This window comes from Ornithorhynchus anatinus, chromosome 3, assembly GCF_004115215.2.
Source record: "Ornithorhynchus anatinus isolate Pmale09 chromosome 3, mOrnAna1.pri.v4, whole genome shotgun sequence".
Classification (NCBI taxonomy): Eukaryota; Metazoa; Chordata; class Mammalia; order Monotremata; family Ornithorhynchidae; genus Ornithorhynchus; species Ornithorhynchus anatinus.
In genome coordinates this window covers 24,976,821-24,994,908 of record NC_041730.1, presented here as the reverse complement: position 1 = coordinate 24,994,908, position 18,088 = coordinate 24,976,821, and the positions used below count along the sequence as shown (strand labels likewise).

General features: G+C 47.7%; 1 protein-coding gene across 1 annotated transcript in view; it reads left to right on the top strand.

The window, feature by feature from the left end:
• Nucleotides 1-5,627: 5,627 nt before the first annotated feature.
• TTC17 (tetratricopeptide repeat domain 17) overlaps nucleotides 5,628-18,088 on the top strand; it is a 79,162-nt gene continuing 66,701 nt past the window's right edge. The window contains exon 1 of the mRNA XM_029059321.1: nucleotides 5,628-5,798. Coding sequence (XP_028915154.1) covers nucleotides 5,628-5,798 — 171 coding nt within the window. The remainder of the gene's footprint in view (nucleotides 5,799-18,088) is intronic.

The following is an 18,088-nucleotide window of genomic DNA, read 5'->3' as shown; positions in this document are numbered from 1 at the left end:
TTGTTTTTTTCAAATGAGCCATTTGGGTATTAGAGTTGGGTAGGTTTTGCAAGACTCATCTGACCTGGGTCACTGATTCTTTTTTTATTAATTATTATTTTTCTTTTTTTCCCCTCATGCAGTAGATAGAAAAAAATTTTTGGCAGTAGGGCCAAATGGGCTAATGTCGGGTTCACCCAAGCCCACCCAGAGACTGAGCTATTCAAAATGGCTGGAGACATTCCCTCTCTTAACTTAAAGGTGGCCATTTCTACTTCAAAGGTAGCCATTTGGGCCCACATTAAGAAGGAAGCCCCAAATTATTTTAAAAGTGCGTAGCTTTATTGGTCATCAGTGCAGAAGATAACTAGGTATTTTTTGTACTAGTGTTGTATAATAGTGAATATTCAGTGCCTCAACCACTGAGCTTCTTTTGAAATTTTAATTGAGCTCAGAGACTTATTAAGAGCTAAAGGTGTTGGCTGGCCTGTAGCTGTCACCCCTTTTTTTTAAGCTTTCCAGAAACTATTTTCTGAAGTCTCGTTTGTCTTGAATTCAGTGTTCATTAAATCATAATTTAGCAGTTAAAACAATGTAGCTTGTATTTCTGCGGCTTCAAAGTCTAATATTCAGCGGAGTGTGAAAATGAGTGAGTGCTCACTCTCTCACAAGCAAACACTCTAAGAAGACCCAAAACTCAGGTGCTTTTGACCTTTCCGATGAGGTGAATATAGTTGAGCACTGGAACTGTTTACTTGGCCTTTTAAATGCGATTGTTGTAATATTTGGCTAGATCCCGCTTATCCATTTTTACATTTATCAGTAGCTATTATGAAAACTCTCAAGCACCCCAATAACATAAATTGCTCTACTCCATTAGGAGACGTAACCAGTGTTGAATGCCAACGTTGCCTGGATTGGACGGTAGTGAGCGTTCCGGTTTTGTACATTACTGAGAATTTTCTACCGTTCTATTAGTCTTAGATATTTTTTCCTAATTTCCCAGCAGGGTTTTTTGTCAAAAGCAACACAAAAATCCCTTTAAAATCCCTCCGGATCAGGTGATATCTGGAAGAAGACTTGAAACTTCTGATTATTGGTAGGTTTTAAAATTTAGTATGCGCAGCACTTGGGAAAACCTACGCAGAAAATATTCATTCGGTAGTTTTATTGAGCGCTTACTATGTGCAGAGCACTGTACTAAGCGCTTGGAAGGTACCATTCGGCAACAGAGACAATCCCTACCCATCGACGGGCTTACAGTCTAATCTGTTGGTAGAGCATTGAGGCTCCATGAGCTCATCACTGGGCAGGGATTGTCTCTATCTGTTGCCGAATTGTACATTCCAAGCGCTTAGTACAGTGCTCTGCCCATAGTAAGCGCTCAATAAATACTATTGAATGAATAATGTGTAAGCATCCTTTAACGTTCAGAGTCGGTGAATTAATAGAGGACGTCTAAATGGAACGAGTCCCTCCGGCAAGGACAATCTAACCACCCAGAAGAAAACTGTAGTTCATTAGTAATGGCCGGTCTCCAGTGTAATCACGTGAAATGCATCCTCGTGTTAAGAGGGGGTTTTTTTAGTGTTTTTGCTTTGTTTTTGGTGACCGGCTGCAACGTGGCAAGCTAGTTTTCCCGTTCCCTTCCAAGTCCTCTGGCTAGTAGTGCTCACTGAGCCGTTATGCCACTCAAATCCCAGAGTGATGAAAATACCGGTCCCTTTTTACAGGTAGTAAAACTGAGGCAACTAGGCACTGGCCCCCATCGTATGATTGAATCCAAGTAGAATGTATAAATTGAATCTAAATGTAACCAAATGTATGAATAGTTTATCTTCAAAGTGCAGAAAAATTATAGGCCCTAACTCTTCTCCCTTCATAAATTCTTTAGATTTTAGAGAGAAGCAGTTCTGCTAGGAGTTATCTTTATATAAATGTATTTTAGGAGAGCTGTCACCAGATGCTTAATAAATGCAAGTGCCTCACTGAAAATATCTTCTTACCAAATAAGGCAACCCATTTGTTTTGAATTTCATCCCATTTGGCTTATTAATGTGGAATAAGGATAGGAAGCTCCCCAAGGACCAAACTTTTCTTTGGCATATATGGCCGAAGAACGATATCGGAAGCCTCAAATAATTCTCCCTTCACTCACCCCAAACGATCCGGTGCTTATATTTTCGACAAGACCGAGAATCATCACACATAACCCGTCTTTGACTAAAGCTTCAAATAATTCTCCCTTCACTCACCCCGAGTGAGAGAAAATTTTGCACCGAGTTCAAATTTTACTTGAGTAGCATTGAAGAACCAGGGGGATTTTTTGAGAAGGGAAGTGAAATGTACTAATTGGAGTTTTAAAAACATTGATAGGTACAACTGTGGGGTGGAGGAGACATGCAGCAAGGAGACCAATAAGGAGGTGGGTTTCAGAAAAAGCAGGAAGAGTTACTAGTTTGGGAAGATCTGGAAAAGGCAGAGGAAAAACCATCAATACTTACATGGGAAGTAAATGTAAGAGATCAAAGATGAATTTCCAGCCTTTGGGATAGGAAGGATGTGGGTGAGGAATCAATCATACTTATTGAGCGCTTCCTATCTGCCGAGCACCGTTGTACTAAACGCTTGGGGGAATGCAATATGACAGAGTCGGTGAAAGGAGGATGAAATCTCCTGTCAAGCATCAAAGCCGCACCTGACTATTAGAGAAGCAGCGTGGCTTAGTGGAAAGAGCACAGATTTGGGAGTCGGAGGTCGTGGGTTCTAATCCCGGCTCTGCCGCTTGTCTGCTGTGTGACCTTGGGCAAGTCACTTAACTACTCTGCGCCTCAGTTACCTCATCTGGAAAAATGGGGATTAAAAAATGTGAGCCCCACGTGGGACAATCTGATGGCCCTGTATCTCCCCCAGCGCTTAGAACAGTGCTCTGCACATAGTAAGCGCTTAACCAATACCAACATTATTATTATTTAGGAAGTGATGATATTGCTGATAGTATTTAGTGTTTTGCACAAGGTCATCTGCACTCTCCTGCTCCGTCACGGTCCCTCCGGGGTGGCGGGCTTGGGGTTGGAGACTTGGGAGCAAGGTGGACAGATGGGGTTGTAGAAGTCATGAGGTTCCCCCAGAACAAAAGCTTCAAGCGAGATAATTTCAGGGACTATATGAGATTATTCGAGGAGGCCTTAAGGTTGATGGGTGGCTCGTCTATATAACCATCAAAGAGCAACCAAAACGTTGTCCCTCCCACCACCCTCTGCTTCCAGGGAGAGAGATCATAATAATAATAATAATGTTGGTATTTGTTAAGTGCTTACTAGGTGCCGAGCACTGTTCTAAGCACTGGGGTAGATACAGGGTGATCAGGTTGTCCCACGTGAGGCTCACAGTCTTAATCCCCATTTTACAGATGAGGTAACTGAGGCACAGAGAAGTGAAGTGACTTGCCCACAGTCACACAGCTGACAAGTGGCGGATCTGGGATTCGAACCCATGACCTCCGACTCCCAAGCCCAGGCTCTTTCCGCTGAGCCGCGCTGTTTCATGAATGGCTATTTTCCGAACGCGGAGTAGCGTTTCTTCTGTTTCTATGAAAGGAACGTGATGTCCTCCTATGGCCTTGTAAGGAATCTGAGACAGCCTGCCTGCTTAATTAGGAGACGCGGAAGGTTTGAAGAGGTGATATATTAGTAGAGAAGCAGCGCGGCTCAGTGGAAAGAGCCCGGGCTTGGGAGTCCGCGGTCATGCGTTCGAATCCCGGCTCCGCCACTTGTCAGCTGTGTGACTGTGGGCAAGTCACTTCACTTTACCTCTGTTCCCTCATCTGGAAAATGGGGATGAAGAATGTGAGCTCCACGTGGGACAACCTGATTCCCCTGTGTCTACCCCAGCGCTTAGGACAGTGCTCTGCACATAGTAAGTTTTTAACAAATACCAACATTATTATTTAGGAGGTTTAAGCGTCTCGAGATTCACAGCGTAGCACAGACTCGGAACCGTAAATGAGGCCAGGAAGAGACATTTGCGGAGCTGCCGAGGTAACTACTGCCCGGAGATGAGGAAGATAAGTAGAACTCATTCAGCAGCTAAGGAGCTGCACGGTGTAGTGGATGGACAGCGTGGCTCAGTGGAAAGAGCCTGGGCTTTGGAGTTAGAAGGCATGGGTTCGAATCCCAGCTCTGCCACTTGTCAGCTGTGTGACTGTGGGCAAGTCACTTCACTTCTCTGGGCCTCAGTGACCTCATCTGTAAAATGGGGATGAAGACTGTGAGCCCCACGTGGGACAAACTGATTCCCCTGTGTCTACGCCAGCGCTTAGAACAGTGGTCTGCACAGAGTAAGCGCTTAACAAATACCAACATTATTATTATTATTATTACAGGGTCATCAGGTTGTCCCACGTGAGGCTCACAGTCTTCATCCCCATTTTACAGATGAGGTCACTGAGGCCCAGGGAAGTGACGTGACTTGCCCACGGTCAAACAGCTACCAAGGGGCGGAGCCGGGATTCGAACCCATGACCTCGGACTCCCAAGCCCGGGCTCTTTCCACTGAGCTCCTTAGCACTCGATCGTCTTTCCTGAGCGCTTACGGCGTGCAGAACACTGTACTAAGCGCTTGGGAGAGTTCGATTCAGCAACCAAGAGAGACAACCCGAGCTCAGGGGGAAGATCCCGGGGTGGGGACTCGGAGGTGGTGAGTTCGAATCCCGCCTCCGCCACTGGTCTGCCGTGTGACCTTGGGCAAGGCAGTTCGCGTCTCTGGGCCTCAGTGGCCTCATCTGCCAAATGGGGATGAGGAGCGCGAGCCCCACGGGGGGGCAACCTGGAGGTCCTGCATCCCGGAGAAGCAGCGTGGCTCAGCGGAAAGAGCCCGGACTTGGGAGGCAGAGGTCATGGGTTCGAATCCCGGATCTGCCACTTGTCAAGCTGGGTGACTGTGGGCAAGTCACTTCACTTCTCTGGGCCTCAGTTCCCTCATCTGGAAAATGGGGATGAAGGCTGGGAGCCCCACGTGGGACATCCTGATTCCCCTGTGTCTACCCCAGCGCTTACAACAGTGCTCGGCACATAGTAAGCGCTTAACAAATACCAACATTATCATCACCCCAGCGCTGAGGACAGTGCTCGGCCGCCTCTAACTATGACGACGATGATGGTGGAGGGCGGCCCGTGCGCATGCGCCTTGCCACCCGCGCAGCGCTGAGGCCAAGGGGACGGCGCCGGCCCCTCCTCCTCCCTCCCTTTCCCTCTTGACCTCCCCAAGATGGCGTCCGGCGCCCCCCGCGCCTGCACTTCCGCTTCCGGTTTGAGCGGCGACTGCGGGCCGTTCTCTTCTCCCCCCCCCCCTTTTTGACCTCCCCAAGACGGCGGCCCCTGCGCACGCGCTCTTCCGCTTCCGGTGTGAGGGGCGAGGCCGGCCCGTCCTCGTCCCCCCCCTTGCCCTCCCCAAGATGGCGGCCGTCCCCCCCGCGCATGCGCCCTTCCGCTTCCGGTGTGAGGGAGCGAGGCCGGCCCGTCCTCGTCTCCCCCTTTTCTCTTGACCTCTCCAAGATGGCGGCCGGCTCCCCTCTCACGCGCAGGCGCGCACGCACTTCCGCTTCCGGTGTGAGCGGCGGCGGGCGGAGGGAGGGAGGGAGGGGGAAGATGGCGGCGGCGGCGGCGTCGGGGTCCTGCGGGCGGTGCGGGCGGCGGCCTGGCCCCGGCCCCGGCCCCGGGCGGCTGCTCAGCCTGGCCGTCCTCCTCAACGTGGCGCTCAGGGGGGCCTCCGCCACCACACACTGGATCGTCACCGAAGACGGCAAGATCCAGCAGCAGGTAGCCGCCCCCGCCCTCTCCTCTCCTCTCCTCTCCTCTCTTCTCTTCTCCTCTCTTCTCCTCCCCTCCCGCGGCCCGTTCATTCGCTCACTCAGTCGTCTTTAGTGGGCGCTCACTATGAGCAGAGCGCTGGACTAAGCGCCTGGAAGGAACCATTCACTCATGCGGTCGGCTTTATTGAGCGCTCGCTCTGTGCAGAGCATTGGCCAAGCGCTTGGAAGGTGCCATTCATTCAGTGGTATTTGTTGAGCGCTCACTAGGTGCCGAGCGCTGGACTGAGCGCTTCGAAGGAACCATTCACTCATTTAGTAGTATTTATTGAGCGCTCACTATGGGCGGAGCACTGGACTGAGCGCCTGGAAGGAACCATTCACTCATTCAGTCGTATTTATTGAGCGCTCACTATGTGCAGAGCACTGGCTAAGCGCTTGGAAGGTGCCTCTCATTCAGTGGTATTTATTAAGCACTGACTCTTTGCAGAGCACTGGACGAAGCGCTTGGAAGGAACCATTCATTTATTCAGTAGTATTTATTGAGCACTCCCTATGGGCGGAGCACTGGACTAAGCGTTTGGAAGGAACCATTCATTCAGTAGTATTTATTGAGCGCTCACTATGTGCAGAGCACTCGTATTTATTGAGCGCTCACTATGGGCGGAGCACTGGACTAAGCAAGGAACCATTCACTCATTCAGTCGTATTTATTGAGCGCTCACTATGTGCAGAGCACTGGCTAAGCGCCTGGAAGGTGCCTCTCATTCAGTGGTATTTATTGAGCACTGACTATGTGCACAGCACTGGCTAAGCGCTTGGAAGGTGCCACTCATTCAATCGTATTTGTTGAGCGCTCACTATGTGCAGAGCGCTGGACTAAGCGCTTGGAAGGTGCCATTCATTCAGTCGTATTTATTGAGCGCTCACTATGTGCAGAGCATTGGACTAAGCGCTTGGAAGCTACAATTGATTCATTCAGTAGTATTTATTGAGCGCTTACTATGTGCAGAGCACTCTACTAAGCGCTTGGAAGGTCCAGTTGATTCACTCATTCAGTGGGTATTTGTTGAGCGCTTACTATGTGCAGAGCCCTCTACTAAGCGCTTGGAAGATCCAATTGATTCATTCATTCGGTGGTATTTGTTGAGCGCTGACTATGTGCAGAGCACTCTACTAAGCGCTTGGAAGGTACAGTTCACTCATCCAGTAGTATTTATTGAGTGCTTACTATGTGCAGAGCACTGGACTAAACGCTTGGAAGGTACAATTGATTCATTCAGTAGTGTTTATTGAGCACTGACTATGTGCGGAGCACTCTAGTAAGCGCTTGGAAGGTACCGTTTATTCAGTAGTGTTTATTGAGCGCTATGTGCAGAGCACTGGACTAAACACTTGGAAGGTGTCATTTATTCATTCAGTCGTATTTATTGAGCGCTGACTATGTGCAGAGCACTGGACTAAGCGCTTGGAAGGTACAATTGGGCAACGGAGAGACGATCCCTGCCCACAAAAGGGGGGGACAGACCACGGATGACAGAGCTGAAGCAAAAAATGTCACAGTGATTTGGCCGGGTCACCCAGCAGGCAAGTGGCAGAGCTGGGATTAGACTGCACATCTTCCGATTTCTGTCATTCATCCGTTCATCCAGTCGTATTTATTGAGCGCTGACTATGTGCAGAGCACTGGACTAAGCGCTTGGAACGGACAGTTGGGCAACAGAGAGAGACCATCCCTGCCCAACGACGGGCTCACGGTCCAAACGGGGGAGACGGACAACAAAACAGAACGAAACGAGTAGTCAGGCGTCGATGCCGTCAAGATAAATGGAATCATAGATCTATAGACATCACTAACAAAATAAATAGAGTAATAATATAGAAATATGCACAAGTGCTGTGGGGAGGAGAAGGGGGAAGAGCAGAGGGGAAAGGACCAAAAGATGCCCCCGCGTCCCCGGGACCCAGCCCAAGCCCAGGGTCCGGCCCGTCATCCCCGCAGCCGGCGGCACCGCGGGGCGGCCTCGGAAACGGCCGACGCGACCCTCCGTGCGCCTCTGTCCTCCCTCTCTGCGGCCGGGTCCCCGTGAGGCCGAAGCCTCTCTGAAGGGGCAGAGAAGACGTCAGAAACGCTTCGTCTCCTCTGCCGCCCGCCTTCCCCGTCCGATGGTCTCGGTCGCCGCAGTGTACATTTCACGCGATTAGTCCCGTGCTCCGCGTGTAGTGAGCGCTCAGTAAATACCGTCGACGGAATGGTAAATGCGCGCGGTCGCGGAACCGGCGCCGGCCCTTAAACCGTTCAGGTTGCCGTCGGTGACTAGGTGTAGCCCTGGGAGCCCGTTGAACAACTGACTGACTCTGAAAGGTGGCATTTGGAGATATAAATATGGCATAACTTTTAGAAACCACCTTGGTTTTTGTTTCCTAAGAGCCACCGGGAAAGCAGCGGGCCGAGTATTTCAGAGCCAACAGGTGTCCTTCCTCATTTCATCCATTCATTCAGTGGTATTTATTGAGCGCTTACTACGTGCAGAGCACTGGACTGAGAGCTTGGAAGGGACAGTTCGGCCACAGATAGAGCCCGTCCCTGTCCAGCGACGGGCTCACGGTCTAAACGGAGGAAATAATAATCGTGGTGTTCATAAGCGCTCACTTTGTGCCGAGCACCGTTCTAAGCGCCGGGGTAAATACAAGTTACTCAGGTTGGACACGGTCCCCGTCCCAAATAGGGCTCACAGTCTTAATCCCCATTTTTCACAGATGAAGGAACTGAGGCACAGAGAAGTGAAGTGACTTGCCCAAGGTCACACAGCAGACAAGTGGCGGAGCCGGGATGAGAATCCAGCTCCTCCTGACTCCCAGGCCCGTGCTCTGTCCGCCAGGCCGTGCTGCTTCCTACCCAAAAATCCCATTATTTACGAACGGGGCCGATTAAGGGCTTAAGGATATCCCCCCGGGGGCTCTCCATCCCCTCATCACCATTGCCAATAAGCCTTTATAACGTGGTTAAAAAGTCCGCTGTGAGGGCTCGTCGTCCTCTATCCCGTTTCTGATTCTGATTGCCTCAGGGCCTTGGTGAGGCACCGAATCAAGGTTCCTTCTGCAATTTGGGGAGCCGGCTCCCTGTTGGCTCTAGTCCGTGACATTGTTCTTGCCCACGTCTATTTATACTTGGTGACATTTGAGATCTCCTTCTCATCTTGGTGTCTTACCACCGAGCGGAATGGTCCTGGAAAGAAACGAAAGCCGATGAAGCGTGTCAGCTTATTCTGTGCTCTGAAACGTGGGAAAATAAAATAAGTTTCTTTACAGCACATCCCACTGGGGCGGGCGGCGGGGCGTGATTTTGTTGTCACCGAACTAATTTTAATGTATAAAAGAGAGTCTACCGTGTTCTCCTTGCGATGTTATCTTTTTTCCCTGCTAAAAGTCAAGAATAAAGTGAAGCTGCTGCTCATCTTTCTACTCCCTCTACCTTGTACCCTGCAGCCCTTTAGGGAATTAGGGAATCTGTTGCATTTCCAAAAGCCCCATCCCCTACCTAGAAATAGACACACATCCTTTAGTTTTCCTTGAAGCAGTAAGACAAGTTGAACCAGGAAAAGAGTAACCCACCCGCGACTGAGATCGGAGTCCACTGCAGTGTGTCACTCGCTATTGCCCGTGCCCGGCAATCTCTGAGTTTCTGCTTCGGGGGACAGGGGAGGCCTAGTGATTCTGGTTTCCTCTTGACCCGGCTGATTGTAAAGCCGTAGGAATTTAAACCCGTTATTTCAAAGGGGTTATCGATAAAAAGCGTTTCTTCTTTCTTCCTTGATTTCGTGTGAATCTTCTAAAAGAATCATTGGAGCATTATGACCGCCCCATTACGTGTACTTTTGAAAGGAACATTTCCTGGAAGTTATTGGGGAAGACTTGGGCTTCTGCCTTGAGAGCGCTTTCCAAAAAGGAGGGTGTTTTGAAGCCGTCGGTCTCCTGTGACATTTAAAACCGCCCAGCTGACGGGTACCAAGAAATGTGCCCGTCTACCGTGCCGTCGTTCTCTCATATATTGAAAGTATTCTTTATGACTCAAGGTGACTAAAAGTTAAATTTTCAACAGGACAATCCCCTAGAATAATGGTGGTTGAAAGTATTAAATGTGGTAATCTTCCCAGGAGAGGACATGTACCACCATGCCTAAGCTTTTTCAACCTTTGAGTCGAAGCGGTACAAATAAGACAGTCTCTCAAAGCGTGAGTGACTTTTCCTCCCGGACACAGACCTGGAAACTACCTCCAGAAGAGGAGCAGGAGGAGAGGGAAGAGGAAACCGTACCACAGAGCACATTATTTCCCCACTCCAAGTCTTCCCTTATACATCATGCAGCGTCTTCTTTCTGCCTAGCCTTCTCCGAAGTCCGACCACCGTGGGGGAATGCAGATTCTCCATTTTATTCCCAGTGTCTCTGTGGTCTATACTGTGCCCCTGTGAAATGCTTTTGGCTGATTTCTGAAAACAGAAGTTAGACCTCTCTGTAGACACAGTACTGTGTTATTGCAACTATGGGTTGTTTTCATGTAGTCCTTTTGCTTCCAGTAAACTCAGATCGGTAACTTGGGAGAACAGCTTATTTTAACTGCCGGTGATAAGTGGAGTTTCTAGTCATGCTTATGCAAGAAACAAAAACTCTTCAGTGAGAACTGCTCGGAAAGTCACCATATAGGTAGCAAATAGTACCGAAGGAAAAGCCATCTCATTTAGCCAGCCGATTCGGTCCTTTTATCTATCTACGGGTCTTTAATAGTTTGTAAAGATGTGGTGTGATTTTGGTCAGGGGATGAACCTGCATCCCCTTAGAGAAGCAGCATGGCTCAGTGGAAAGAGCACGGGCTTTGGAGTCAGAGTTCATGGGTTCGAATCCAGGCTCGGCCACTTGTCAGCTGTGTGACTTTGGGCAAGTCACTTAACTTCTCTGTGCCTCAGTTCCCTCATCTGTAAAATGGGGATTAAGACTGTGAGCCCCACGTGGGACAACCTGATTCCCCTGTGTCTACCCCAGCGCTTAGAACAGTGCTTGGCACATAGTAAGCGCTTAACAAATACCAACATTATTATGAACCGTTGGGTTTCGCTATGGAAAGAGCAGCAATACTGTTGAGGAAGTTGGGAGGCCTTATCTTAGTTTCCTTTTGTTCTCCGACTATCTTGTAGCAAGCCCTCTGTTTTCTTTTTTATCCGTGATTTTTCTGGATATGAAAGGCCCCGGGAGTGATTCACTACTTTCAGGCCCTCTGCATTCCTTGGGTGGCTTATCATAAGCCTTGGCATCAAGATGGCCATCATCTTTGAGGAAACCCCTTTTCTACTCAGGCAGGGATCCACGGTTGTGTTTCTTCTCTAAGTCTGCTGACTAGTAGATTGCAGTAGCTTGGGAACAAGCTAGGACTTTAGATATCTTAATCAATTCATTTTTCCCTAGAACTTTTTGTTGCCTAACTGGAGTATTTTCATCCCTTTCAGCGTGTGTCTTCCAGAAGTGCTCAGTTTATTTTCTTAGTGGGGTTTTGATGTGCAACCTATTTTCAGTTTTATCTGCACACCTCTCGCAGGTTTCCAGTGTTGGCACTAAACTTCAAGTTACTGGCCTTCCGCTCCAGCGGTTGTAGACTGTCTTCTCTCCAACAAATATCTTAACGTGGCCGGTTGTAGCGGCTTTCTCCGAACTGCAAGATGCCTAGCATTTTCCCTTTGTGGAGATAACTTCCAAATGCCAGGTAGACAGTTTGAGCACTTGATGAGATGGTGCCTTGAAGGAATTTAGACAGAATGCTTAGCCCCAGGAAGTCGCTTCAGTTTTTAGGATTGTAAAAGGGTATCACAAAGGAGGACAATACAAACAGGAATTTATCCCAGTTGAAGTTGACCAGAGTCTCCTCAGCTGTTGTGATTTTGGCAGATGCTTTTTCAAGCTGACCTCTGCCTGTTTAATCAGTTTTTTACTCCAAACCTTACACTCATTCATTCAGTTCATTCAATCGTATTTATTGAGCGCTTACTGTGGGCAGAGCACTGTACTGAGCATTTGAAAAGGACAATTCAGCAACAGATAGAGACAGTCCCTACCCAACAACGGGCTCACAGTCTAGTAGGGGGAGACAGACAAGAGAACAAAACAAGTAGGCATCACTGCCATCAAAATAGACAAATCGAATCGTAGATATATATGCATCATTAATAAAATTAATAAATAGGTACAAATATACACAAGTGGTGTGGGGAGGGGAAGGAGGTAGAGCAGACATTTAAACTGATCTACTATCAACCAAGTGGTTCACGACAGCAGCAAAATCAAATGTCTCCCATTCCGCTTTCCTCATCCTCTACATCTCAGCTGGCACTCTTCACCCCTCTCCAGATATCCTAGCTATATTCATTCAGTAGTATTTATTGAGTGCTTACTATGTGCAGAGCACTGTACTAAGCGCTTGGAATATACAATTCGGCAACAGATAGAGACAATCCCTGCCCAATGACGGGCTCACAGTCCAATCGGGGGAGATAGACGGACAAAAACAAGACAACATAATCACGATAAATAGAATCAAGGGGATGTACACCTCATTAACAAAATAAATAGGGTAATAAAAATATATACAAATGAGCACAGTGCTGAGGGAAGGGAGAGGGGGAGGAGCAGAGGGAAAGGGGGCTTAGCTATATCTCACTCCTGACCCATTTCCCATTTATTACACAGCTTTTCCCCTCATCTGACCCCTCAGATCCATCAAACCAATCCCCTCTCCATCTTCAAAGCCCCTCCTGAAAGAGACCTCCTCCAAATGGCAGTCCCTTTAAACTCTCTGGCGGCAGAGAATTTGTCCATCGATTCAAGCGTATTCTCTCCCCAAGGGCCTAGTCCAGTGCCCGGCGCACAGTAAATGTTAAATATCAGTGGCTGATAGGCCTCCTCAGCATCGGGTGCTCCTGTTTCCCTCTGTAGCCTATGACTCACTGTGCCATCTGCCCCCCACCCCTGTCCATTTTCTTAATAGTAGTAGTAACAATGATAATAACAATACTACTAATGTTGGTATTTGTTAAGCACTTATGTGCAGAGCACTGTTCTAAGTGCTGGGGGAGATACAGGGTCATCAGGTTGTCCCACATGAGGCTCACAGTCTTAATCCCCATTTTCCAGCTGAGGTAACTGAGGCACCGAGAAGTTAAGTAACTTGCCCACAGTCACATAGTTGACAAGTGGCAGAGCTGGGATTCGAACCCATGACCTCTGACTCCCAAGCCCGTACTCTTTCCGCTTCGCCACGCTGCTTCTCACATATAAGTGCTTACTATGTGTCCAATTAATTCCCACCTCCCTGAATGGGTCATTCCATTAGCCACCCTAAATACCTGTGTACGTATAGTAGTGATTGTATTTATCACTTTCTGCGTGCAAAGCACTGTACCAAGCCCCAAGAGAGAATTACGGAGATGAGATATAGACCGGACCCTGGCTTCTAGTGACTCACCATCCTAGAATGTTTGGGTGGGGGTTTGGGGAACCGCACGTATGAAATGGGGAACAAAAATACAAAAGACAGAGATGACAGACAGCGAGCAGCAGGATTTCAGACTCTTCGTGGCTCAGACCAGTAGTCTCAGAGGTCACTGCTGTGGCCGCGCTGGTGACCTTAAACATGCCGCAAGTTCAGAGGGTCCGCTGTGATGGCCGTCCTCGGTTGATTCCACAGATCTCTTAATTTATTCTATTTATTTTATAGCTGCCTGTTGTAGCTACGTGTTCCACGTTGCTCCCGGTGGAGCAGACCGTGTCTCCTCCTCCTTTATGGTATTAGACGCCTACTATGCTCCAGGCACTCTACTAAGCGCCGGAGTAGATACAAGGTAATCGGGTTAGTCACAGTCCCTGTCCCACTTAGGGCTCAGAGCCTTCCTGTCTTTTCCATGAACTATTCAGCTTCTTGATGCCTACTCCCATGTGCCCACTACAGAGTTCTTCCCCCAAAGAGGTGCTAAGTAAATGCTAGGAGTGATGATGATGATGCATAGGAGGAAAGCAACCCGTCAACCCGGGGAAGGGAAAAGCTTATTTTCTAACAGGAGTCACCCCAGTCTTGGATAGTAGACTTGAGTGAAAGAAGGGAATTTTAATTAACATCACATTTCTAGCATTTGTAAGTTGTTCAAGAACAATGATTTTCATTTTCACCACAAGGTTTTTACCAAACTCAGTTGTCCCTTCAGTAGATGTTGTCTGTTTTCATGATATCTAAGCGCTTACTATGTGTCAGGCACTTACTAAGTGCTGAGATAGATAAAAGCTAATCAGGTTGGACATCGTCCGTGTCCCACGTGAGGCTCACAGTCTTAATCCCCAATTTTACAGGTGAGATAACAGAGACGCAGAAAAGTTAAGTGACTTGTTCAAGGTCACACAGCAGACAAGGGGTGGAGCTGGGATTAGAACCCAGGTCCTTCTGACTCCTAGACCCGTGCTCTATCCACGAGGCCGTCCTGCTTCTCTTGTCCTTTTTTCTCGGTTACAGTGAGATCAACATCATCCCGTAGTACTAACTACAGATAACTTTTAGGGAATAGGTACTTGCGCCTTGTCAGTAGGTGGTAGAAATAAAGAAGACATTGTCAGTTTGCTTTCATTTTCTTCTTGGAAAATTGACCATTGACTTGTCTGAATATTTGCTTTAGGATTGCTGGCCCTGGGCTGAATATCATCCTGTTGTTTTTGCACTTGAATATATGATTTGGTTGAATGATGGGGTTGTGTTATTCTGTTGTTGTTTTTTAAGACTGTCAAGACGACACAGCGGATTAATTCCATTAATTGACAGGCTTTCACCTTAGAAATGATAAAGCTTCTGAGATCCAATTACTGGATGTGATTTTAGTGTCATATTTATGTTTCTTCAAATGAGTTCTCCTTTCAAAAGTTCAATCATTAACGTAGAAGCGAATCCCAAAGTCACCTCTTACTTTTTATATGTACACGTATAAAGCCTGTCATTTGAGCCCTTTAGATTACACGTTATTATAGGCAAAGAGGGGAACTATCTAACTAAATTACTATTTAGGAGAGGCCACAGAAAATTAGTTGGAATTTTAATCCAACCTCTGTTTCGCTGTGGGGCCCCAAACAAATATTTATTCCCTTGAGTGGTAGTTTTCTGACGAGTAAACCCAAAGAGAACATTGACTTACCTTTCAGAGGGTGGAATGAGATTTTATCGATGATTGTAAAATTACCTAAAGGGATTGGTTACACGGTTCTACTTCCGATAGATTCCAAAGGAGAACATCCAAATCAAATGAACATTTGGTTCCCAAAGAGAAGAACTTGTTTGCTTTTTTTATTAGCTGGTGGGTGGTGTAGGAAATGTGCAATTATAGAAGCAGCGTGGCTCAATGGAAAGAGCACGGGCTTGGGAGTCAGAGGTCATGGATTCTAACCCCGGCTCCGCCGCTTGTCAGCTGTGTGACTTTGGGCGAGTCACTTCACTGTGCCTCAGTTCCCTCATCTGTAAAATGGGGATTGAGACTGTGAGCCCCACTTGGAACCACCTGATTACCTCGTACCCCCCTCCCCCAGCGCTTGGAACAGTGCTTGGCACATAGTAAGCGCTTAACAAATACCATCATTGTCATGTTACTAATCTGCTTGCCGAAAATTTAGAGAATACATTTTCTGCATTTAGTTTCACAGTCGGTCAAACTAGTGTCCAAGTAATACTTTGAAATTCAGAATATAGCTCGTAAATTCTGCAAATATTAAACTAGGGTGGAGTGTGTTTATCAAGGTTAACAATTGGCTGCTAATAATTGTAATGTAGTATTTGTTACGTGCCTATTAGGTGCCAACCATTGTACTGAGCCCTAGGGTGGATTCAAGCTGAACAGGTCACACGCAGTCCCTGTCCCACACAGGGCTCACAGGCTAGCACATATTGATTTTCCCATGTTACGAATGAGAAACTGAAGCACTTGTCCAAGGTCGCCCCCGTCGGCGTGTGACACAGCCCAAATCCTCTGATTCCCAGGCCCCCTACCCTTTCCTGTAGGCCAAGGCTGCTTGTTATTAGCCTGCCTAGTTTCCCATAAGTATTTGAGATAAAACATTAAGCTAACCAAAATAGAGATAAACCCAGGAAAGCACACTAAGGCAGAGATAAATTGAGCTGGGTATTTTTTTTATTGTCTGTTGACAGATCCATCATTGGAGCCGCCCTGATGATTAAGTGATGTTTATGACTCGCTAAATGAAATTTTCTAGGGTTACTTGGCCATATCTTCCAATGGCAAAATATGTCAGTAGGAAGACAAGTTTCCTGTCTTGATTTACTATACCTTCTAGAGCACGGGCCCGGAAGTCAAAAGGACCCGGGGTCTAATCCCGGTTCTGCCACTTGTCTGCTGCGCGACCTTGTCTCTGTGCCTCAGTTCCCTCATCTGTGAAATGGGGATTAAGATTGTGAGCCCCACGTGGGACAGGGACTGTGTCCAACCCAATGATCCTGTATCTATCCCACCCCGTAGAATAGTGCCTAGCACATCATAAGCGCTTAACAAATACCGTAATTATTATCGTTTAGTTATCTTGATAGCTGCTTCTGATTTGCAATATCCAGCACGTTATAAAATGCCCACATACTCCAGTCGTTAACTTATTTCACCTTTAAATTGAGAGCTAAATAAAGTAGGCCATAACATTGGTTGAGAACTTCATGAATTTGAAAGAGATTGTATTCCCTCACCGTGGAACAATTTAAACTTCTGCTTGGGCTGTTGCTATTACTTTTCTCTGCATTCTTCCACTTTCCCCTCTCTGTGCTTCCTTTATTGCCAGTTTTTATTAACAAAGAAATAGGGGCATCGACTCTTCCGAGATGGTCGGTAAAGGAAGTCACGCCTCTTGAAAGTACCATAGCTCCACCGGTGATCTCTTCAGCCCTAGAGAAGAGATGACCCGAGATTGACCCAGTTTCACAGAGACACAAGAGCCCTGCCAGAACCATCGGATTGCAGGTTTTCTAAGAGCACCTCAGTCCCGAAATCTTCCCACTTGGGTTAGAAGAAGGAACTGTAAGAACAGAGACGTCTGTAACTACTGCATCTTCCTGATCCAAGCTAGGATCAAAGTGTTAATAAAGTAACCCCTCAGAAACCTACTTCTAATTGGAGCCATGTTGTAATTTGACTAATTGGCATTTCTTAAAAGGCTCGGCCGTGGTCTCAGAAGCAGTCACTCTCCCGGGGTAAAAAAAAAATGCGTGCCAGGCAAGTAGAAACAAATGCTGATTTCAGTTGATCATTTATTAAGCATTCAGGGTATGCAAAACCCTCTCTACTAGGCATCTCCAAGTGAGAGGGTGGCCAGTTAACTTTTCAAATACCGAGACCTAGCCCAGTGAGGCAGATGGTACCGCACCTTGATGTGGCCATGTTTGAGTCCAGTTCTGTTGGGGATTTTCCTCTGTCAGTTTCCCGGAAGACAGAGATCATGTGCCCACAAGGGCCAGAAGAGGGATAAAGTCCAGCGTTGGGTTGGAAGACGGGAACCCGGTGCCAGCGTAGAGGAACAGAAAATTCTGGTACCCATAAGGATGTTGAAGGAAGATTCCCAGTGCCCCGGAAGGCCAGGGAAATGTAACGTCCAGTACCGGTGCAGTCCCGTCCCCAGAACCCAAGTGATCCAGAAGGCGAAGCCCTTCCCTCATATCCCATTCCGGCACTGGCCTCGGAGAGGAATCGGGAGCCAAGGGGAAGGACTCTCCAGCTGGGGCAGGGTAATCCCAGACTGAGGGATGAGATAGCACTCTGACGCCTTTGCTAATGCTGAGAAATCCTCTCCCTCTGGCCCTGGGTTTGGCTGAGGAAGAAAGACCAAGAAAGGAGTCTCTGGCAATGCCCGGGGATGAAGGAAGGCTATTGTTCTCGCCTGTCCGCCTCCCCCGATTGGACTGTAAGCCCGTCAAAGGGCAGGGACTGTCTCTATCTGTGGCCGATTTGTACATTCCAAGCGCTTAGTACAGTGCTCTGCACATAGTAAGCGCTCAATAAATACTATTGAATGAATGGTCTAGTGGCGAGAGCAAGAGCAGCTCCTCCACTAGCCTGTTGTGTCACTTAACCTTCCTGGACCCCATCGTCCTCATCTGCGAAGTGAAGACGAGTGCTGTCCCTCCCTCTTAGAATGAGCATCGAGTGGAGCAGGAACTGTGTCCAGTAAGATCTTTGCCTGTCTACCCCACTGCTTAGCTCAGTGCGTGACTTATAAAAACATAT